This window comes from Acipenser ruthenus, chromosome 4 (assembly GCF_902713425.1).
Source record: "Acipenser ruthenus chromosome 4, fAciRut3.2 maternal haplotype, whole genome shotgun sequence".
Classification (NCBI taxonomy): domain Eukaryota; kingdom Metazoa; phylum Chordata; class Actinopteri; order Acipenseriformes; family Acipenseridae; genus Acipenser; species Acipenser ruthenus.
Window position 1 is genome coordinate 22,455,111 of NC_081192.1, and position 24,852 is coordinate 22,479,962.

The window sequence follows — 24,852 nt, forward strand, 5'->3', positions numbered from 1 at the left end:
CTTTATCTATATTAAGAAATGCACAGAAATATCGCGCTGTTTGAGTGGGGGACTACGAAGCGAAATAACATCACTTCACTTAAAAAATTATACATGACCTTAACAATTTATTAACTTAAACATTATTATTATTATTATTATTATTATTATTATTATTATTATTATTATTATTATTATTATTATTATTTAATACTACTACGACTACTACTACTACTACTAATAATAATAATAATAATATTAATAATAATACAAATTTTATTTGTTGCGATTCAATTTTATCTTTTAAATAAATGTTTAGCGTATTTTATCTACTTGATTTCTGATATATGGGTCTAAAAAAAAAAAAAAAAAAAAAAAAGAACTGTTCCAGTTATTACATCTAATTGTAAAACGCTGACACCTCAGCACAGCGTTGATACAGGTTTCCTTCACCAAACTTTTCCATTATTTATCTCAGGGGTTTCTTAAGGTTATTGTATTGTTTGCTTATTTAACGACCCCGCTGCATTACACCCGTGTGTAGCACTCCTACTACTATCAATAATACAAATAACAATAACAACAGTTTTAGTTGGACATTGATTTTTAATATAGTCTACTTTTTGAACTGTCTGCGATATCAAATCGGACTGTACATTTGCTCCAGTTAAATGAGTCTATTTTAAAAGTGTTCCTCATGTCAACATTGTAAACTGGAGAATCTTCAGAGAGAGAGAGAGAGAGAGAGAGAGAGAGAGAGAGAGAGAGAGAGAGAGAGAGAGAGAGAGAGAGAGAGAGAGAGAGAGAGAGAGAGAGAGAGAGAGAGAGAGAGAGAGAGAGAGAGAGATTTATTGATTAATCGGATTATGGAGCTACAGTTTTGCAAGTGCCTCTGTCTTTCAGTTAGTGGTGATTCACGATGTAGCTGTTTGTTTTCTATATTCAAAAATAATGAGAACTGTAAAGTCGACGCGGAGATGGACGTTTTGGTGATTTCCACAAGAAGATGGAATTTCCAGAATGTAAATCACTTTGTTTTCATAGTAACAGTCTAAATGAAACTTTGAAAGCAGGGCTTGCTGGTTTATAGAAATCTTCATCTAGGATGATAAAAGTGGGCCACTTTGGATCTGTAATTAGCAACTTTAAGAGTTTACATGACGACATCATATATATTTTAATTCAATCTATGCAGCTATCTATATATACATATCTTACAATAGTGTGCAATATAAGTATAATCAATCAAACCATTTGGATACATTTGTCGGCATACTTTGTTCTACAGCACTGATTTCTCTGTTTTTTTATGTTTTGGATGCGTAGAAAAGGGTCCAGAACGTCTTGGATTTGTACTTCAGTTTTCCTCCTGGCAAAATTATCAGTAGGAGAGTTAAATGGTACTGATCGCTGACGACAGGGATGGAGGAGCACCCTCTTCTGTAAAACTAACTCGGCAAATTCAGCAAACAAAAAGTCAGGACAATGTGATGATCGTTGCGGACGGGGAAGATGATTATGGGGAGTATGATGATTTTTCCCAGTTGCCCGATACCTGCTGCAGTATCGCCTCGGATGATTCGTTCTACCCGCCCGACGACCTTCTGCTGTCCATTTCGGATAAAGAGAAAGGGGAGACTCCGGAGAGCCCCGCGCCCCTCTCCCTTTTCCAAGCTTGTAGCACTAATAACCCCCTCGTGCTTAAACTCATGATCACACGAGGAGTTACGGAAGATCAAGTCAGGGAAACTGATAAAAACAACCGGGTAAGTTTTCAAATGTATCTCAGAAAAGAATGTTGAAGAGTTATTTCAGTTTTTTTTTTTTGGTTGAATTGTAACAGTAAACGTTGTTTTTACTAGAACTTGAGGTTAACAGGCATTTAATATATTTTTTTATTGTTCTCATAATGTTTGTACTTTTACTTTATCCTCTCGATTTACCTCAACAAAAGCTGTATGGGTGCGCAGAGCTTGTCTTATTTACATTGCTGTACGGGATGAACACCCTCAGGCATAGCTTTACCCACAGTGAAAATTGTGCAATGGCTTTTGGATGCAGAACTGCACCATTGCACTTTTCACAAGTTTAACTGCAAGATAAAACTCAGTTCATATGTGTTGTTAATATAGTTTACTGTCTACGGAATAATAACTCCAATGTGTTGCTTGCTGTCAAAAAAAAAAAAAGAAAAGTGATGAACTTGTTTTTAAGGACCACTCCCCTGCTGAAAAACTATGATTTAACAAGAAAAATGTGTGCATGGGGGTTGTTCAGAATGGTCACACAAAACAGATGGTTCTTCTATAAAGGGGTCCTTTAATATCAATTAAACAGTACTGTATTAGGCAGCGTCCAAAACCTTTTGATGTGAAGCCACTATAATTATAAATGTAGAAGTTTTCAGTGTTAAGAGTAACAAATGGTGATTCTGGAACTCTGCTTTACTAATTGTGAGGGCATTTCTAAATTAATATTAAATGTTATGCGTTGAAATGCAGCCATGGCAGTTCAGTAGATCAGGACAAACCTCCACAACACAGACATTTGCATAATTAATATTATTATATGCCGGATGAGGCAGTAGACGCCCCATAACAGATAGTACCAAAGGGTAGCTACAAGGTGAAGTTGGGGAGGCAGAGGGATGCAAATGAATGAAATGCAATCGAGCAATATAATGCTACACATTTCAGCATCCACTGCTTTGACAGATTATTGCAAATTAGCTAAAACAGTTGTTGAGTAAGTACCTTTTGGTCATAAGTCCATGGGCCACAGATTGGATTCCCTGGTAAAGGTGCAGCACTGTGGAGTAGTGGTTAGGGCTCTGGACTCTTGACCGGATGGTTGTGGGTTCAATCCCAGGTGGGGGACACTGCTGCTGTACCCTTGAGCAAGGTACTTTACTTAGATTGCTCCAGTAAAAACCCAACTGTATGAATGGGTAACTGTATGTAAAAATAATGTGATATCTTGTAACAATTGTAAGTTGCCCTGGATAAGGGTGTCTGCTAAGAAATAAATAATAATAAAGGCCTTATCAAAATCACAAAGAGCACACTGGTGAATGCTCAATGCATTCTCATGGCACAAATAGAGTTGCAGCTCAATAAGACAGAGCTTGTTTCCAGAACATATATATATATATTTTCCGGTATTTATTCAGTTAATATATAATATAGAATCATATTCATAGGCAGTGTTCTTGTAGTATAGTAAGGTTGTTTTTTACACCTATGCCCTCAGTTTTTATTTAATTGTTCAGGGGTGACAACAACCTTCCTCTGCTTTGGGCTTCAGAGAGAAGGGTATTCGTTTGTTCCTTCTGAAATATTTATGAGACAAAGGGGGTGATGTAAGGATGCGCACAACATAATGCTGTCGTGAATCATGTTTAGCAGCCTGTAACAGGGTGATGTGTTGGGTCATCACTGAGCAATCTTGAGGCAGACACAGAGCATTGGTGTTGACACATCGCACAGGCAAGCAGATTTAATTCAACAAGGTGCTGCCACTACAGTGTCAGATTTAATAAAGAAAAGAAAACAAAGCTAAAAATAAAAGTTTGCCACACAAAATGGCGAGCACTAGGCCCACTAAATGGAACGTCCCATTCCAGGAACCTACAACTCTACGGTAACCCTCTCTATACTCTATATGTTGGGATCAATGTCCCCTAAACTGACCTACTATTGTTGTTTCCGAAGTCCCGACCTCCCAGAGACTCTGGGTTGTTGTGACGGTCCTGGCTGAGCAGCCTTCACAGGCTATGCCCTGCAGTCGAGAGGGGTTCCATGTAGTAGTTCCTACAGAGCGGATGCTCTCCTCCTTGATGTAAACGAGCATGCTCTCGTTCAGCACCCGTCTGTGTAGCAATGGCCTTGCAGCAGCCTCGAACTGTGGAGCAGATGCTTTTTGAACTCCACGCGGCATTCCCAGGCACACCCCCCAGCCCATCCGGACCTCCTGATCCGCTCAGCACTGGTGAGCCTCTGCCCAATCGGTTGCCCAGCAACGCATCTCAGCTGCACACATTGCGCAGGAACCAGCAACAGGGCTCCCTGTCACACAGCCATAAAGTCTGATTTTACCGGCCGCTAAAAATGCAATGTATGCAAAGAATGGTGTTTACCTTGTGTTCTGCACCCGTTATCAAATTTGCACTTTGCCATCATTAATCCATTAAAATTATATTGAAATGCATTCAAATGAAGAACAGAGCATGGAATTGCGTGGGATCTGGATACTAAGGGGGTGCAAACATTATAATGTGATGTAAGGATTTTGCCTTGCACGTAGGCAATTGCTGACCCTCCAAAAACGTTACACCTCTTCTTACAAGGAGCAAACCATTGTAGAAGCGAGTAACTAAGAGCTGTATAAAAGCACACACCTGCAGAAACCTGTCATTGACTGATGCTGCAACACTTGGCTCTTGTTGAGGAGAGACAGGAACACGTTCAGAGGAGAAGGGCAAGATGAAGAAGACCTCACATATTTAATCCCAGGGTCACTTTGTTTGGGATGCCGGAGGATGAGGTGCTAAAGCGTTGTCATCTCACTCCACAGGTCATCCTTGACCTCATAGCTGAACTGAGGGATGTCATCAGCATCAATCCCTGCACATGTGAACGTGCTGTGTTCTCTGCACTTCCTTTCAGACCACGGTTGGAATGTCTGGAGGGAAAGCCTAATCCACCTTTTCCAGAGTACTAGGCAAATTTCTGGATGTCATGCTAAAAAGGGTAGGCCAATACATATAATTTCCTGAGGATACTAGATGTTGGCTGAGGCTTTTCCAAACAACTCAATTTCATGCTGTTTGACCTCAGCCCTAAGGACTCTCTGCTCCTTCTCAGAAAACTTTTCTTTTCTGTGTTCCAAGAGGACTTTGCTTCCCTTCATCTGACATTTTTTTTTGTTTTGTATTTTCGTGCTCCACAAATGTCATACAGCCACTACTGCTCTCTGTACTCCTAACTCTGCAAGTGCGGTTGCTAAATAGTCTGATGCGCTCATTGAGACCCTCATTATCATAATTGCAGGTCATTATTTGTGAGTGTTGAGTAATTTGCATTGTTCTTAAGCTTACATAGGGTGTAGGCTTAAGAATGCTGTGCAAAATAATTGCCTAGCCGCAGTGCAATTAAAATTTTGTATCTGCAATTATTTGCTCTGTGCTTATACTTGCATCACTCCAAAAGTATTACAGTGCAATGTCTAATAATAATGAGCTTGTTATCTGAATGTTGGGTAGTGAGTGGTATCCCACAGAAATAAATTCAATGTTCTTTAAAACAAACACAAAAAGAAAATGACCATGTACAGTATTTACATTGATAAAGAATATAATGATAAAGAATATTAAACAACTGTCTACAAAGTATTTGTTTAGCTTTATAGCCTATGGAGCCAATTTTTTTAAAAAGAATTATGTTATTTACTGCTTCGGACAAAAATTACATGAAATGGTAACAAATGTTTCAACATGTTTCAACAGTTCTATAGTGTTACAAGATGACAAATGTAGAGCAACATTCGTTACCACAAATATACTCGGCTTCTCTGCGCTCATTCTTTCCCATATGATTTGTTAAAAGCTTCACTGTACCTCTGTAGAAGCTGGTGGCACAGCTAGCGAAACGTTAGGATTATTGTCTATCAACACAGTTCCGGTGTCGTCTTAATTTGTAGATTCATTTGGCTTATGTGTGTCACTGTGTTTTGGAAGAACAATGAGATTCAAGGTACTAATATACATATATATATTTCTTCTCGCCCTCGCTGTTAAAAGTGTGTGGGCAGTTATAGGCTTTAATTTACCAATACACTTTTACACAAATCATTTGTTAAAAAAAAAAAAAAGTATTACATTTTCTTGATATCTGGATTTCACTGGGCACAAATATGTATTTTGTCAACAGTATAGTTAATATAACAATTTATTGGAATCTGAGCATTTGATAGATTCTGTAACATATGTTAGCTGTGTTTTTTAATGTTTTATTATTGCTTTTGTTTTTATTGGTTTTTATTGTTCTTTGAATAAAAATGAAATTCACATGTTTGTCCGACATAAGGAGGTGTCGGGTTTAAAAACAATACAATAAAATCACACACACATACATTTACAGTTCTCGATGCATTTTAAATATAAATCATTGTGCTGAAATAAGACTAATGTTTTGGGCACGCTACACATTACATTATGTAAAAATATAAATCTGTACAGTAGGCCTATACAGTATACAGTACAGCAGTAAATCAAATGAATACCTAGCGTACGTCTTTGTACTTTAGCCTACTGGTAACACAAAATAAATCATGCTGCTGCACTGTACGCATTGGTGTACAATAAAGATTATTTTAAATTGAAACAAAATGATTTTAGGGTTCTTTATTTCATTTAAATTATTATTATTTTTAACTTGGTCTACGTAGTAGCCTAGACAAGATCATGGTCCTATACAGGTGGCACATGTGTCCTAACACGCTGGGAAAACCAGAAATGTCATAAAAATTTGTTTTCAAGGCTTGTAAGTACACCCTGACTTTATATTTGATATATTTGAGTCGAACACCCTGAATATTAGGTACTTGGGTGTTCGACTCAAATATATTAAGTACAACTGGCAACACACGAGAAAAAGCGGACTGGGAAATGCCAGCAACATTGCGACTGTTTAAAACATGCTTTCAAAAGTCACAATTGCCCACAGCTTTAGTACATCTCTGTGGCACGGTGGTTAACAGTGTGCAGGTGCAGGAGTGCTGTGGTGATCAACAAACAGACAGACAACAATAATCCAGGTGCAATGGTGTTTTATTTGTATATTCCAATGGTCTGATGACAAAAGACAGTAAATAATAATGACAACAGGCAATACAGCGGTGAGTATTGCTCCGTTTTAATTCACGAGTTGTTCCCGAAATAATAGTCCTTATCATTAACACCCACACTTAACACAAACACAATCAGAAGTCCACAGTGAGTGCTATAGTGCTCGTGGTGCAAATACAGTCGTAAACAATAGTGCAGTGTTGTCCGGGTAAGGGCTGACATTTGGCGACAGCTCAGGATCGTGTTAGCCGTTTAATAACAACAAACAAGTATAATTAGACACGACAAACACAAACAAAACACTCATGATAACAATACAGGTTTTCCTTCCGGTTCAACAAAGGAACAGATCATTTCGCTACATCCCCTTTTGTACCGTTAATCATGACCCCTTGGTTAACGTGTGCAACCGCTCCTCCAATCTGCGGATGCCACATCTTTTCCCTTCCGGGTCGATGATTTAATGTACCATAGCTTTTACCAAATTACCAAAACACACACTTCTGTGCAGGCCTTAAATTGTACACAAAACTTACAACCATCACACTGTACAACCTCCATTTAGGCATCCAAGGCCCTTTTGATGTTTTTAATATATTAAATTAAAACAAATTCAATTAAGCATTTGACTACAAGAGCCATGGCTTGCAGATTCGAAAGCTTGCTGCAGCCAGTTCAGACAACAGCTTAAAATGTTCCTGGGACCCTACTGAAATGCTATCCCATAGACTGGCTGACCTAGAAACCACGCTTAACAGTGTGTCACGTATTAAACTTTCTGCTACATAAAGCACTATAAATTAAAATTGATTTTCTTTCCATGTTGTGAACATTTATTGGTGAATCTATACCTTACTGAGTTAGGAAATTACATTTAATTATTTTCCAATAAACTACATGTCTGACAGGGGACATCATTATGATGACAGTCTTGCAGTTTTTGGCCAATTCCTGATAGCTGGGCTGTGTAACAGAACATGGGACTGTCTGTGTGTGATGCCCTGCAGGTGAGATGATGTTACAGTTCATTCTCACTGTTTGTGTAAGGAATCTGGCTCTTTTGTACAGAAGTTAACAAGCTTACTTGAAGTGTCCCCGGTGGCTAACCTAGTAAAGACACTGCTGAATGGACTGCGGGGAGTGGTCCAATCAGCATCATGCTAGTCGATATTTTTGATCCCTCATCTCCACCCTGTTTTTGCGAATTTCTGCAGGAACACCCAGAATTACATATTAATTTAAGGCTAAAGCGTAAATAAGAACTGCGGCTACAAAGCATTCGTTAAAATGATGCTAACAGCGTTGTGTTTGTTTAGTACATTTGACGCTACACTTCCTTCTGGTTTGCATGTGGTTTGCAACGATTGCGACAGACGCAACACTTTAGTACATCTACCCCATAGTCTTCAAAATCACTACAGGGAACATGCAGTGTTTATTTTTTTGGTTTTTGAATTAGAGCCATGCTTGTTATTAGCAGATGTAGAGCCTGTAACCTCATCTCACTTGACGGGGTCAGAATCTGGGTCATGCAGACACAGCACTGCCTGTTACCCTCTCCCCTGCAAAACCTAGTCAATTGTCAGTCAATGATAATCCAGTATAACATGAGAAGGCTGGTGCAAGCTCTAGGCCACCCTGCGTGTCTTTTTTTATTTACCATGTTTTTGCCTCAATTTCAATGTCACCTTGTCTGATGCTTGACCAGAAGTGTTCACTGTGGCCCACCAATACTAGCCAAGGTCGCCAACTTTGCACAACCAGGATTTCGACTAGCATGATGCTGATTGGACCACACCCCACAGTCCATCCAGCAGTGTCTTTACTAGGTTAGCCACCGGGGACACTTCAAGTAAGCTTGTTAAATTCTGTACAAAAGAGCCAGATTCCTTACACAAACAGTGAGAATGAACTGTAACATCATCTCAACTGCAGGGCATCACACACAGACAGTCCCATGTTCTGTTACACAGCCCAGCTATCAGGAATTGGCCAAGAACTGCAAGACTGTCATCATAATGATGTCCCCTGTCAGACATGTAGTTTACTGGAAAATAATTAAATGTAATTTCCTAACTCAGTAAGGTATAGATTCACCAATAAATGTTCACAACATGGAAAGAAAATCAATTTTAATTTAAAGTGCTTTATGTAGCAGAAAGTTTAATACGTGACACACTGTTAAGCGTGGTTTCTAGGTCAGCCAGTCTATGGGATAGCATTTCAGTAGGGTCCCAGGAACATTTTAAGCTGTTGTCTGAACTGGCTGCAGCAAGCTTTCGAATCTGCAAGCCATGGCTCCTGTAGTCAAATGCTTAATTGAATTTGTTATAATTTAATATATTAAAAACATCAAAAGGGCCTTGGATGCCTAAATGGAGGTTGTACAGTGTGATGGTAGTAAGTTTTGTGTACAATTTAAGGCCTGCACAGAAGTGTGTGTTTTGGTAATTTCAGTAATATGTGTTTATGAAAAAAGGCTTATAATACTCCAAGCAAATTAGTAAATTGTAGCCAGCAGGTGCTGAGGAGATTAAAGTTAGGATCAAATGTCCCTTATGGAAAAAACATATATTTTTAATATATGGTAGAAAAGTATGATCCTTATATTTTTCATATATAGAAATTGGACCCTTTTATATATTGAAAAAATATGGGATATATTTATAATATATTTTAGTCTGTAATCCATATATTTATTTTATATTTGAAAATATATGGTGCATCATATATTTTCATTAGTCTATAAAACTAATATATGGATTACAGACTCATCGACAGATCATTTTCAAACATCTTTGTGATGTCAATTGTTAATCAGCACAATAAAAAGTCACTGCACCTGCTCTAAAACAGAGTTTGTCATTTTTCGATCACATCTATGAATTTTATCCAAATATAAGTGATACGTTTCTTTTGATGCTCAAATATAAGCGATACGTTTCTTTTGATGCTCAAATATAAGTGATATGTTTCTTTTGCTACTCAGTATACATAGCAGATAGGACAAAAAAAATGCATTGTACATTAAAACTATATTACAAAACATCACTACAGTAATTTACATGTATTTATTATTTTGAAAGTTTGATGTTTAAGACTATTTAATATTGCTCATTATCAGTCAGTTTGCAGTTATTATTATTGCTGCACTGTAATTAAACTAGTTATTCTGCTTTTTATTATTTTTTTCTCATTTGAAGCAGAATCAGCTGAGATTTGAAACAAGTAGGTTTGTTATATATTTGGTCACCCTTTATTACATGATCAATTCATGTTAGGGTTTAATTTGTGTAAGGATTGTAAAATGAATTATTACTGGCAGGGATGAATATCACAACAGCAGGGATATAGTTTGGCCATCTGTAGGTCCTCCCTTGTATCTGCATTTATGTCACCTTCACTTTTAGTTCTAGCATCCAATGGCCCTAAATCCATTTCACAATTTTTGGAGGGAATCAGGATTTAGGTCCTGCTTTTTTTCTTGTTGGTTGGGCGGCTCGTCCAGGTGTAATTTAACTTTGCACAGATATTTGTCACAAGAAGATATATAACAACAATGAAATCCACTTATCTGATTAGATTTCTAACAAAGCTATAGACTTGGGATGTGTTTCACTATTTTCTCCAAATGTTATTTCTATATTTGGTTGATTTATTAAACGCATTATCTGCATCTATGGAAAAGTTTCACAGCCCACATCAACCTTGTCACAGCAGTTTAAGGATATATCTACTGTAGAACGCTGTCTGAAAGTACCCCCATCAACATGCTGAATGCTAGCCACAAACACATCTCCATTTTTTAGCTAGTCTTTGTCTGGTTTGCTTTTTTCTTTTAGGGATCACATATACCTACCTGCATGAAGAACTGGTGACAATTTTGAAAAAAGTTATTAAGTAGTACAAATTTAATTTAAATCCGTGGAAGGTTTGATAAAAAAAAAGGGTTGATTTTTTAGCAAAAAACGATATGCATTTTAAAGAGGAATCACTCATAAGAAACAGGTGTGTTGGCAATGGAACTGTATTAAGAGAGTTTAGAACTTGTGCAGAATTTCGCAATGTGTTAGTTAACGAGTGAAATATGGGGACAATTTTTGAAAGTTAATTTACACTTTCAAAGTTATGATAATTGTGTTAGGAGTTTGCAAATATAAAAAAAAATGTCAGGTTCCAAACTGTCTCACCCATGTCAAGATGTTGTATAACATGCAAAGAAACAGAAAGAGCTGCCTACTTTGTCACTGTGAAGGAAGGACTCAAAAACATTTGTTGTATATCCAGCTAGAGAGGTCTGTTTTAATGGTTAGGATTGGGTGGGGTTACCATTGCAGCTACCAGACAGGTCAAAGTTCACTCTTGCGGATTTAGAAACGCAACATTCCAGTGTTAATCAGATGAGATTGGGTTTGTATGAAAAACATTTGAAAATAATTGAACTCTGTTAATACATATTTTAATGATTGTATTAATTGTGGGTCACGGCTTGCCTTTCTGTACCAGGGTTTTTCTTGGGTAACTGTTACTTTTTACAGTATGTACTCACCCAGCAGCCCAAGCTGGTGGAACAGCACTGGCTAAAACTAACAGTAACGCCTCAGAAATAGAGTTCTCAACATCCAGACATGAGTTGAAAGAAAAAATCACATCACTTGACAAATCAGCAGATACAGAAACAGTGTTCCTTGCATTGCTTTGCTTTTTGCTGTTTTTAAGTCCATTTAAGGATAATCACAATTTGATCATTTGATGATGTCCAACAAATTAGCATTGAAAATAAGAAGAAATCAGTAATAGTAGTTATCAGCTATTGATCATCCCAATGCTGTGGTCCCTTGTGTAAGAGTGAATGATCTGTGTTAAACTGTTCTTTACTGACGTGAGTAAATCAAAATCTCAAATGGTTTTTTATTTAGGGGTTTTGGTAAAAAATAAGCAACACCTGCTGGAATTCTGCCAATAGATTGAAGGCCAGATGGGCAAAAGGTATGGCATTTTTTTAGATTGTTCTGCAGGGATACTGCTTAGGCATGTGAGGTCCATTTATAGCAGTGAGTGATACATATGAGCAACAGTTTCTATTGGTCATGCCATTGTTGCAGAAACGGAAATAAGCCTCCCCTCCCCTTTGCGTAGCATTTTGGGCTGACCCTCTTGTATTGAAGTCCTCATGAGACTGTGACACCATGTGACCTTGCTCATCATTGCTTACATCTTGACGTTTTAAACTATATTAACATTAAATCTATATACCTTGAGGCAAAGGACAAGCACTGCCGTTTCCAGGAACTTGTGGTTGAATTACACTCACATGTTTTTGGCATGGTTTGCATGGCCACTTTTTGGGCAGGGCAGGTGAATTACAGCTTAACGTTAACTTTGTTTACAGGACAGACACCACAAAAGAACATTCCAAATGTAACCATTGCCGGCTCTACCCGTGATTTTATTTATTTAACACAGAGCTTTTGGTAATGATGCCGAATGTCAGCATAAATAAAGATCATCATTATCTGATTATTGTTTTATTTTTCACAGACTGGACTGATGGTTGCCTGTTACCATGGCTTTGTAGAAATAGTGATAACTCTTGCTCAATGCCCCTATATTGATGTGAACTGGCAAGACAGTGAAGGAAACACTGCTCTCATAACTGCTTCCCAAGCAGGTAAGAAATAGTGCTAATCACACTCTACTTTGTTTTCTAAGTTTTACAGTACCCTAGAATCTGTCATTGACCACTGAAGTTATGGATGAATGATCTGTAATATAAACTGCATTTATTTATGGAGAGACAGATGGCAGTAACTCGTAAATGTTACAGAGATTTAAAAAAAGGTAGACAAAGATGCAAGATTTGTAAAACCACAAAGGATCATTTACAGTAACCAGGAAAAGTAATGTAGCAGGCAATCATTTACCCTGACTTTTTAAAAGATAAAACAGAATAATTTAACTACACAGAAATAAATGACTATCCCCTAAATCTGTGATGCTTGTTCTGTAAATCTTAACAGTTTTTAACAGATGGACAGGACAGCAAATCTGTCAGTCTTTGATACAGGACTCATTGAAGGTACTTGGTTGGCAGGTACTTCTGTATTCTAAACTGCACAAGAAACAGTCAAGTGCTGACACTACAGACCATTCTGTAAACAGGACTTCACAACATATTTTCGCCTCTAACTTCCCATACAAATAAAAGAGTAAGTAGTGGGGTTCAGAAAAAAATGTAGTGTTATACGTCTCCAAGTGTTGCTATAACTGTTTAAATAACGTACCTGTAATTTTTCTTTTCATCGTTAACATCCTGACAACTTTTTACACTTAACTTTAAAGTCTGTTTCAAAGCTCTTTTCAAAATGTCCGCTCTAGTGCACTGGAGTTTGAGATCTGTCCTATAAATCACTGCAGGACGAGTGATAAAAACAAAACAAAACATAACATAAGAACATAAGAAAGTTTCCAAACGAGAGGAGGCCATTTGGCACATCTTGCTCGTTTGGTTGTTAGTAGCTTATTGATCCCAGAATCTCAGAAGCAGCTTCTTGAAGGATCCCAGGGTGTCAGCTTCAACAACATTACTGGGGAGTTGGTTCCAGACCCTCACAATTCCCTGTGTAAAAAAGTGCCTCCTATTTTCTGTTCTGAATGTCCCTTTATCTAATCTCCATTTGTGACCCCTGGTCCTTGTTTCTTTTTTCAGGTCGAAAAAGTCCCCTGGGTCGAAAGTTTTAACATTACTTCCCTTGATTTAAATTCAACACTTTTCACAATATATCCGAGCATCTTGTTGGCCTTTTTATAGCTTCCTCACATTGTCTAGATGAAGACATTCCTGAGTCAACATAAACTCCTAGGTCTTTTTCAGAGACTCCTTCTTCAATTTCAGTATCTCCCATATGATATTTATAATGCACATTTTTATTGCCTGCGTACAGTACCTTATACTTTTCTCTATTAAATGTAATGTGCCACGTGTCTGCCCAGTTCTGAATGCTGTCTAGATCATTTTGAATGACCTTTGCTGCTGCAACAGTGTTTGCCACTCCTCCTATTTTTGTGTTGTCTGCAAATTTAACAAGTTTGCTTACTATACCAGAATCTAAATCATTAATGTAGATTAGGAATAGCAGAGGACCTAATACTGATCCCTGTGGTACACCACTGGTTACCTTGCTCCATTTTGAGGTTTCTCCTCTAATCAGTAATTTCTATACTTTCTACAACATAAGTATAACAACAAGTGCTCTGGCTTTTCTTTTCCGTACCACATCATGGATCATTATTGCTGTGTTGCCTGCTTGACAGTGTGGGCCATAATCGCAACACTATCGGTGTACTAGAGTGTACATTTTGAAAAGAGCTTTGAAACTGAATTTAAAGTTATAAGTGTAAAAAGTTGTCAGGATATTAACAATGACAAGAAAAATGACAAGTACATTATTTAAACTGTTGTAGCAACATGTAGGGATGTGCAATGCTATATTTTTCAGAACCCCGCTACTTACTCTTTAAGAGAATAATTTTAACATCTTGCAGGGTCGTCGCTTCTAAAACACCATATTAATAAGTTTCATGCAGTTGTTTCTTCTTCTTTGACCGTACCCTTTAATATCCACGCCCCCAACTTGATATTTTATCATTGTCTGATATTCCTCCTGTTCAATGTATTGCAGGGCTCTGATATTCCTCCTGTTCAATGTATTGCAGGGCTGTGATATTCCTCCTGTTCAATGTATTGCAGGGCTCTGATATTCCTCCTGTTCAATGTATTGCAGGGCTCTGATATTCCTCCTGTTCAATATATTGCAGGGCACATAACTGTCTTGAACTACTTGCTGAACTACTACCCTGGCCTGGACATTGAGAGGAGGAATGTACACGGATTCACACCACTGATGAAAGCTGCAATGCAGGGGAGAGCTGAGTGCGTCAGAACTTTATTGTTAGCAGGTACACTGTCATCCAGCACATGTTTCATTGACAAGCTTGGCGGTTTGAGAACTGTAGTGGATTTCTGTTCTGGTCGGGCATTATTATAAAGCCAATAATAACAGAATTTAATTGATGTTTGGTAAATGATATCAAACAGGGTGCTCTGTGCTGTAACTTTTGAATGTTGTACTTTGCATACCCTTTTACCCTACCCTAAATTTAGAGATCAGATGAGAGCTTTACCCCCTTACTGTATCTGGACCAGTCCTGGGTTCAGTGGTTTACAATATTTGTATTACCGTACCTAACAAATACAACATAGGTATAAGTGTGTCATTATCCGTGTATGAACTGAGTAAAACTAGCCTTTTAGCTTCTCAGCTTGACTTAGTGTGTATAGGAAAAAACAAATGTATAAAATATTATGTGAACACTGATTACATTTCACATTTTTGCTGAGAATGCAAACATGGGTTATAAATTTTTTTTTGCAGATGTCCAAGTAAATGGCATCATTACAGACTAAATACATATCAGTTTGTACCAATAAAAGGTTTTTTAAGCATAACTTTTGATTTATACAGTTAACAATTGCTGATAAAAGGATTTGATTAGTTATAAACTTCAACAGCTGGTTTCACCAACTAATCTGATGATCTGTGAAACCAGCTGTGAAGCAATTCTCACCCATGATAACATCTAATGGGATGGAATAAAACAATGTGTATTTGATTGTTTTAACAAATTAAAGGTATACTCATGTATAAAAAGCAACATACAATATGTTGCTTAAGAGCAGGTTAATGGTTTCACTCTGTTGTAATGAATGTACTTTGAGAGACTAGTGCTTTTCTAAAGCCGCAAGGATGATTAAAACTAAGTTTTAAAAAGTCATCAGGGTGTGATGACTGAAACAGAAAACGATACAATGTGAATCTAAAAAAAGAAGACTACAAGAGTTAAGATAACCCTGATTCAGTCTCAGATAAAAGTATTACCACCCTACACTTATTATACAATAATTCAAGGTAACAGATTAAGGACAAGCATTTAGTAAACTTTAACCACTTTTTAATAAAACAAAAAACAAAATACACAATTTCTGGGAATTTAACAAATAATCTTTATCAAAAAAACAAAACCTTAATTTAAAATATGAATTCATGACATTCATTTAGTATTGGCACCCCTGGTTTAGTATTTCATATGTCCTTATTTTGCTTTTATTACGGCTTTAAGGTGTTTAAGATAATGTTCAGCCAGTATATTACATCTTGTTAGTGAAATCTGGGCCCATCTTTCCTTCAGCTCAGACAGATTGGATACACAATGCATGGCTACAGCTTTTTCAGATCAGTTCAAAGCATTTCTATTGGATTTAGATCTGGTGATTGCGAAGGCCATTCCAGAATTTTTATCTTTGCTTTCTTCAAGAATTCCAAAGTTAATTTAGATTCATGCTTTTGGTCATTGTTGTGTTGGAAGATAACCTGTCTACCAATCAGCCTACAAGCAGATGGGGTCATTATACTTTGTGGAATGTTTTGTTACATGGCTGCATTCATTCAGTCTTCAATCACATGAATGTATCCAGACCCTGAATTGCTAAAACACCCCCATATCATAATCAAACCACCTCTATGTTTAACTGTAGGTACAAGGTTTTCTTCATTGAAAGCTTTTCCTTTTTTTCTCCAAACATACTGTGGTCCATTTTTGGGGAAAAGTTATATTTTAGTCTTATTGGACCAGAAAATGTTGTTAAAGAATGCTGTTCATATTTATTGGCACATTTTAGACAGGTTGTTTTATTAATGTTCTTTCAAGGTGGTTTGTACAGCTCTTTATGCCTGCTGCTTCTAAATCTTTCTTTGAGTCCTTGGTTGTTAATCTTGGATTTTTTTTAGCTGCTCAGATGATTCACCTACCTGCTGTACACATGATTTTCTTTGGATGTCCACTTCTTTCAAGTGTTTCATTTGAATTTGATCTACTTCTTGACTATTGCTCTGATGGTGGATTTTGGTATTCCATATTTCTTTGATACTGTTCTGTAGCCATTTCCTTTGTTGTAGTTTGCTACGAGTGCTTTTCTTAAACGTTAATCAACCTCCTTTGTCTTGACCATCATCTGCTGTTTTGCCAAAACATTGAAATTGCTTAAGTGCTTTATTTTTATTTTTATAAAGATTGTTTGTTAAATTACCAAACATTATGTATTTTAGTCTTTGTCATATTAATCGGTGGCTAATCTTCACTAGATGTTTCAATGAACATGTTTTCTTGAATTATCTTATGTTACGTGTAGGGTGCCAATACTTTTGCCTGCGACCGTAAGTCATACTTCTACAAAGTTGCTCTTTAATATCCTGTATTCTCTCACTAGGTGCAGATTTTCAAGCTACAGACCCTGGTCGGAAGCTGACACCCAGAGAATGGGCGCTGTTCACTGGACGCTTCGAAACAGCCTCCCTGATGCACCGCCTGATGGTCAGGCCTTGCCCGGAACAGTTCTCTGCCTCTTACAAGCCTGAGTGGCCCAGCCTCAAGGAGCTAGTGGCCAAGGCAAGAGTGGAGAAGGGCTGCTTACAGAGGCTCTTGGAGAGAGTACGCTCTGCGTTCACCTTCAACTTACCCCACAACCCTGAGGAAAATGGCGTCATGGACCATATGGTTAGGATGACAACAAGCCTGGGCAGCCCTTTTATAGCAACAGCCTGCCAAACAGTGTGTCCTGACAGCCCGCCCTCTGTGGGCAAACAGCGTTATGCTGTACAGGAGATCCTGAGGAAGCAGCAGGCAGAACAGTTAAAGAACCAGGTCCCAGAGCGTCTCAACAACTCTAAGAAGCTCTTTCAGAACTCAAGAGTCTTGTTGGTTCCTAAAAAGAAAAACAAGAGGCCCAGCCTGCAGCCTAACAGTCTGCCTGCCAATTCAGCAATGACTGTGGCTGTGAGGCGCAGCAGCCTGCTGCCTCTGCACCTGCACCTGCTGAAGAAGAGGAGCGTGAGTCCCGGCATTGTGGTGCCCAAAGTGAGAGTGTCCAAAGCACCTCCTCCCACTTATGAGCCTGAGAAGGTGAGGAGAAAAGGCAGCTCTAAAGATAACCAGTTCCTGCAGCCTCCCAAGTGGAGGTACAAAGAGCTAAAGGAGGAGCGGAAGAAGGCAGAAGAGGAGGAGAGGAAGAAAGCTGAGGCAACAATTCGGAAACATTTGGCTGCAGGGAAGAAGGTGTGACCTTTCTTGTCAGCCCTGGCTATAAAGACATTTTGTTGAAGATTAGGTTTAACAGGTTAAGGACTTACTGCTAACCTAATTCTATTCTAGAATGTTTCAATGTTGCTTTGCAGTATTTCTTACTTGGACTACTTTTATATTTATTTTTTCCCTCATTTATGTCTTTTGAAGCTGATTATTATTATTATTATTATTATTATTATTATTATTTTATTATTATTATTATTATTATTATTATTTGTTTATTTAGTAGACGCCTTTATCCAAGGCAACTTACAGAGACTAGGGTGTGTGAACTATGCATCAGCTGCAGAGTCACTTACAAATACGTCTCACCTGAAAGACGGAGCACAAGGAGGTTAAGTGTCTTGCTCAGGATCACACAATGAGTCAGTGGCTGAGGTGAGATTTGAACCGGGGACCTCCTGGTTACAAGCCCTTTTCTTTAACCACTGGACCACACAGCCAATTATCCACCAGTATATTTTGGGTAAAGGTGTTTGGAGGAGTTAACAAAATGCTGTCTAAAGCTGCAAAAGTTGTGATGTTTTATTGAAGTTTCTAAATACCGTATTCCTTCAAATTTAAGATGCAGCCCAACTTTCACCCTTTTAATGCAAAAACGACATATGGAGGCAGTTTGCAGCCGTCTGCTGTCACACAGAGCATTACAGTTAGGTGCTGCTTTTCATTTCTAGTTGTGATTCTCATCTGTTTTTCTCCCTTTTGTGAACTGTGGTATTGCTTGGCAAGTAGAAAAATACAGGATTCTGATTAGAACTGAGCCTGTCGCTGGTTCAGCTGTGCTGCTGCTGTGGTAAACAGGAAGGCCTGATTGGCTGGGGAGGTGTGACCGGGGAGCCTTTACCTGTTTAAGAACGCAGCAGCGCCAGTTCGAGACTACTGCACCACGGCCATAGTTACACAGAAGGGCGCTGAGCGAAAGCTTGCTTTGTTTACATTGAAAAGGAGAGTGTCTGCTCCGCACAACAACTACTACAGAACCCTTCAACAGCCAGTCAGTCTGCTAGTCACATCTTTTGTTGGCGATTTTAATACACGCATCACTAAACTGTACTCAAATTTAAGATGCAGGCCATTTTAAAGAAGAAAAAAAAGGTTTAAAAAGTCTTAAATTGCTTATGCTGACAGCAACATTATTTTACAATAAAAATGCAGGGTTTCTGATTTAATGGCAGATCAAACATTAGTAGAAAAATGTTACACCTTTCCCTCTACTCATGATATTAAAGAAAAAAACTGAGAGAAAATAAAAAGAAAGGGCAGCACTGGTGTTCATTGATTCTTGTTGGTTCCACTGCTGCTTACTAAAAGGCTGTTTACTGTTCAGGAAAACAATGTCTGGGGGTCACAATGAGGATTTTTTCCTCAAAGCCTGTAAGAATGTTAGGGTTATTGTGAATAATACACTTGCTGCTGACTGCACCTGAAATGTTTGGTGTTGCTCTGGGTGTGAGAATAAAGTTTCCATAAAGGAGGCTGCTGCTATTAATCACATGACCAAAGGCACATTGACGTCTACGGTAAGAACCCACCCCCACCCCCCCAATCGCTTTTTATATTTCATAGATTTTCTTATGCAATTGTTTTTTAAAAGTATGTATTTTTGCACAATAACAATATATAGCTGTACTAATGTGTTTTAAGAAGGAACACACTAGAGCGAACCTGCAGATGATTTCATCATTATTTATTATGGGGTCAGCCTGGTTTACAAATCGCTTCATCTGATAACATGTTTAAAGGTGATCTTTCTAAGCCACATTCAAACGACATGTCATGGTAATCAGGAATTAATAGATATTTAGATTTTTTTTTATTATTATTATTTTTTAAAGTGAAAATAAATTGCACAAAGCTAAACAGCTTTCAGCTAATGATTGTTTTTTTAGACATTAATAATGAATAGAATCGGGAGAACAAAATGGGGTTGTGCCATTTTGGATAGCTACTAATAAAACAGCACAAAATATCTGGTTAAAACTGTAAAAAAAAAAAATCTACAAATTAAGCTGTAACACCAACTACACCTACTGTACATGTGTCAGTATAAAAATGTTCACAGGTGCATATAAGGTAAACAGGCTGATTTTCAAAGGTTTTTCTAATAATCTGCACCTTTTTTTCAAAATATTTGTAAAAAGGCCTATAAGTGATAAAAAAAAAAAATTTGATCACCTTTTTGTGTTTATTATGTTGTGTTGTCAATACCCCACTCAAGAACTACATATTCATCTATTGGAATGGGTGTGTGATATCCAGGTTATGATTAAACCTTGATTTTAAAATCTGTCTTGTGATTTGTTAAAACACCATCATGTGACATCCGTGCATCAGCAGTTTAAATACAGTATACAAATGTCAATGGTGCTCAATCACTGAGGACAATACATCAAACCAATTAAAACAAATCCTAGTGGGTAAGCAACTTGTTATATGATCACTTATATATTTACTCAAGGCTGCAGAATCCTATTTTACTACAATATACTTGAGAAGCGATCTTCTCTTGAGGGTGCCTAGTTTAATTGATGTGTAATGGCCTTTGAATTAAAATGACATTACAGTACAGTATTTTACTGTCAGGCCTACCACTGTATTTAAGCATCTGTGATTACTTATTTTCTGTTGCAATGCAAATCTCACAGTTTTTCACTAAGCGGAGATGCAAAGCTCCGCAATCCTCATCACCACACATGCAGCACTACCCTATGTGAGCTCCCTGCAAGAGCTAAACTGTGTGAGCTACCCTGCGAGAGCTACCCTACGAGAGCTACGCTGTGTGAGCTACCCTGCAAGAGCTACCCTGTGTGAGCTTCCCTGTGTGAGCTATACTGTGTGAGCTACCCTGTGTGAACTACCCTGCAAGAGCTACGCTGTGTGAGCTACCCTGCAAGATCTACCCTGTGTGAGCTACCCTACGAGAGCTATGCTGTGTGAGCAACCCTGTGTGAGCTACCCTACGAGAGCTATGCTGTGTGAGCTTCCCTGTGTGAGCTACCCTGTGTGAACTACGCTGTGTGAGCTACCCTAGGAGAGCTATGCTGTGTGAGCTACCCTGTGTGAGCTTTCCTGTGTGAGCTACCCTAGGAGAGCTATGCTGTGTGAGCTACCCTATGAGAGCTATGCTGTGTGAGCTACCCTGTGTCAGCTTCCCTGTGTGAGCTACCCTAGGTGAGCTATGCTGTGTGAGCTACCCTACGAGAGCTATGCTGTGTGAGCAACCCTGTGTGAGCTTCCCTGTGTGAGCTACCCTACGAGAGCTATGCTGTGTGAGCTACCCTGTGTGAGCTTCCCTGTGTGAGCTACACTGTGTGAACTACGCTGTGTGAGCTACCCTAGGAGAGCTATGCTGTGTGAGCTACCCTGTGTCAGCTTCCCTGTGTGAGCTACCCTAGGAGAGCTATGCTGTGTGAGCTACCCTGTGTGAGCTACCCTGCGAGAGCTACGGTGTGAGCTACCTATGAGAGCTACCCTGTGTGAGCTACCCTATGAGAGCTACGCTGTGTGAGCTACCCTATGTGAACTACGCTGTTTGAACTACCATGCAAGAGCTAAGCTGTGTGAGCTACCCTGCGAGAGCTACCCTACGAGAGCTATACTGTGTGAGCTACCCTGCGAGAGCTACCCTACGAGAGCTATACTGTGTGAGCTACCCTGTGTGAGCTACCCTACGAGAGCTATGCTGTGTGAGCTACCCTGTGTGAACTACGCTGTGTGAGCTACCCTACGAGAGCTATGCTGTGTGAGCTACCCTGTGTGAGCTTCCCTGTGTGAGCTACCCTAGGAGAGCTATGCTGTGTGAGCTACCCTGCGAGAGCTACGTGTGAGCTACCCTGTGAGAGCTACACTGTGTGAGCTACCCTGTGAGAGCTACGCTGTGTGAGCTACCCTACGAGAGCTACACTGTGTGAGCTACCCTGTGAGAGCTACCCTGTGTGAGCTACCCTACGAGAGCTATGCTGTGTGAGCTACCCTGTGTGAACTACGCTGTGTGAGCTACCCTGTGTGAGCTACCCTAGGAGAGCTATGCTGTGTAAGCTACCCTGTGTGAGCTTCCCTGTGTGAGCTACCCTAGGAGAGCTATGCTGTGTGAGCTACCCTGAGAGAGCTACAAAAACATATTTCTAAAGAATGTTGTATATTTGTGGATGCCACTGCTGACCTGCAATGTCAATATGAAATATCTGTACAATGAGCCAACATGTATTAGATACTGTAGCAGAGACTAGGTGGGAATCTATATTGTTACAGATTTATTTTGTAGACAAGCACATCACAGCAATGTTTCAGTAAAATCCTTTCAACAGGTCAATTCAGGTATTCACATTTTGGGGACTGAAACTTTAAAAGTAATTGCTCTAGGTTTCTGTTTTATTTAATTTGAACAGAGCCTTTCTTTTAAGTATAACTGCCTTGAACCAATGTGAGGATTGAAGGTTAAAATATCCTTATGCTGCTGATGCTAAAGTAATGTATATATATATACACGCAGAGTCACACAGTATTTACACCCTATGTTTATTATACTATAATTCCAGCTAACAGATAAAGGACAAGCATTTTGTAACCTTTGACCATGTTTTTGTATAACAAAGGGCAAAATACACAATTTATAGTAATTTAACAAATAATTTTCATCAAAAAACAAATAAACTTATTTCATTAAAATATTTGTGCATGACAAATGTATTGGCACCCCTGCTTTAGTATTGAATGTTTTTGCTTTTATTATGGCTTTGAGATATTTATGATAACCCTAGTATGTTGCATTTTGTTGGTGAAATCTGAGTCCATTCTGTCTTACATATTTCTTTTAGCTCAGATAGATTAGATACTATGCTTGGCTACAGCTTTTTTTCAGATCATCCAAAGCATTTCTATTGGATTGAGATCTGGTGATTGTGAAGGTACGCTTTGGGTCGTTGTCTTGTTGGAAGACAAACTATCTGCCAATCAGCCTACTGGGCAGCAGTGTGGAGTAGTGGTTAGGGCTCTGGACTCTTGACTGGAGGGTCGTGGGTTCAATCCCAGGTGGGGGACACTGCTGCTGTACCCTTGAGCAAGGTACTTTACCTAGATTGCTCCAGTAAAAACCCAACTGCATAAATGGGTAATTGTATGTAAAAATAACGTGATATCTTGTAACAATTGTAAGTCGCCCTGGATAAGGGTGTCTGCTAAGAAATAAATAATAATACTAGCAGATGCTATCATTGTTCTTTGTAGGATGTTTTGATACATGGCTGCATTCATTCGATCTTCAATTACATGTCTCCAGTCTCTGAACTGCTAAAACACCCCTATATCATGACCGAACCGCCTCCATGTTTAACTGGAGGTACAAGCTTTTCTTCTTTGAAAGTTTTCCCCTTTTTACCCCAAAAATATGATGGTCCATTTTTGGGGAAAAGTTCTATTTTAGTCTCATTGGATCAGAGAATCTTGTTGAAAAATGCAAGACAACTGTACTGTGTTCCAGTGCCTATGTACAGTTCTTCCATGCACTGTCGTGTGGCAGTTGACCGCTACTGGAGTTATGCGTCCCGAGCCAAAGGCAAGGGCGCGAAGAAAAGTCAAGATCAACTACCACAGGGTAGAGCCTTCATCGGGAAGGCATGATCGCTATTAGAAAACAAATTTGCTCATTTTTTAAAAAAACACTTTAAAACCTAGATTTACCTTGAACTTATTTGTCTTGTACTGTTCCACTGAGAAACGTTTTAGGAAAATAGTAGGATCACATACATAATTTATTTTTATTTAAACAAATACATTTTTACATTTTAGAACTCCTTATAGTTTGTAGTTTATATGGACAGTGCCAGATATGTGAATGAAGCAATATTACTGAATTGTTCGTGTCTTGGTTTGTTGTTGAATGTTGCTGGAGCCGGCAAGCGGACATCGACTTTGGCATCTCCCAACCCACTATGGGCTTGGATTTCCGCCTAAAGTTTGTGAGACAAGCACAGAGAACATTGCACTCTAGGTATCATTTACAGGTACTGTCATTTTGGCCAAAAACTAAAACTAAAAACATTTAACCTGCTATGCTCAACAAAAATTACAAGTGTGTACTATTATTTTTTTCAGTTCTAATAACAAGACTTGTTAATAAGACAAAGTATAGCCACCATTGTTTATTTCAAATCCATTAATCACTGACATCATCAAATTTGTTTACACCAATTCTTGACACATTTTCCAAAAGAGATTACATTACATAAAAAGGATAAATTACTTAAAGATTTTTTTTTTTTTTCACGGAGAAGAAAAAACACAGTCTTCACCTTTAAAATCAACATTTATGCTTTGATTTATCCTGTTTCTTGAAAGGTACCACATCTGTTTACATGCAAAAGGAAAACAGATTTCTATTCATTCCCCTACAAAGCACGGGTAAAACCAGAGCATGATGGCATGCATGCTTTCAATAAACTGTAATATACAGAATACCAAGTACCCTCAAATATAATTAAAAAATCTAATGGAATGTCAAGAGTTGAAACATCTAGAAAAGCTGATTTTGTGTGTGCTCCTTGTACGTGCAAACATGCCGACACAAAGTTCTCCTGGAATGGATTCTAGGCTGACTCTTGGATGTTGGTTCACTTGCGTGGCTGGTGGATGTGCTGATTGATTTGATGGGCTGAGGGCAGCTTCTCCACGGATGGCTGGGGTTTCTGATGTGCGACCTGGGCTGCTGCTGGAGGGAAATCTTTATCACCCTGGGAAACAGAAAAAAAAAATATATATATATATATATTTTGCCAAGAGGGGAGAGCAAAATTAGGCAGAGTGCAAAGGTAGCAATACCAGAATGGCAT

At 38.5% G+C, this 24,852-nt stretch overlaps 2 protein-coding genes across 2 annotated transcripts in view; one reads left to right on the forward strand and one right to left on the reverse strand.

Moving 5' to 3' along the window:
* The first annotated feature begins 938 nt into the window (after nt 1-938).
* On the forward strand, nt 939-20,302 carry LOC117399443 (ankyrin repeat domain-containing protein 33B-like). The gene is made up of 4 exons (XM_033998599.3): nt 939-1,745; nt 12,365-12,494; nt 14,642-14,782; nt 17,151-20,302. Exons 1-4 carry the CDS (start codon nt 1,377-1,379, stop codon nt 17,999-18,001), a joined length of 1,491 nt encoding a protein of 496 aa, XP_033854490.3. The 5' UTR covers nt 939-1,376; the 3' UTR covers nt 18,002-20,302.
* A 1,956-nt stretch (nt 20,303-22,258) lies between these two features.
* The window catches only part of LOC117399739 (death-associated protein 1 homolog), a 34,819-nt gene continuing 32,225 nt past the window's right edge, over nt 22,259-24,852 (reverse strand). Inside the window, exon 4 of the mRNA XM_033999106.3 lies at nt 22,259-24,753. Coding sequence (XP_033854997.1) covers nt 24,634-24,753 — 120 coding nt within the window. The 3' untranslated portion in view covers nt 22,259-24,633. The remainder of the gene's footprint in view (nt 24,754-24,852) is intronic.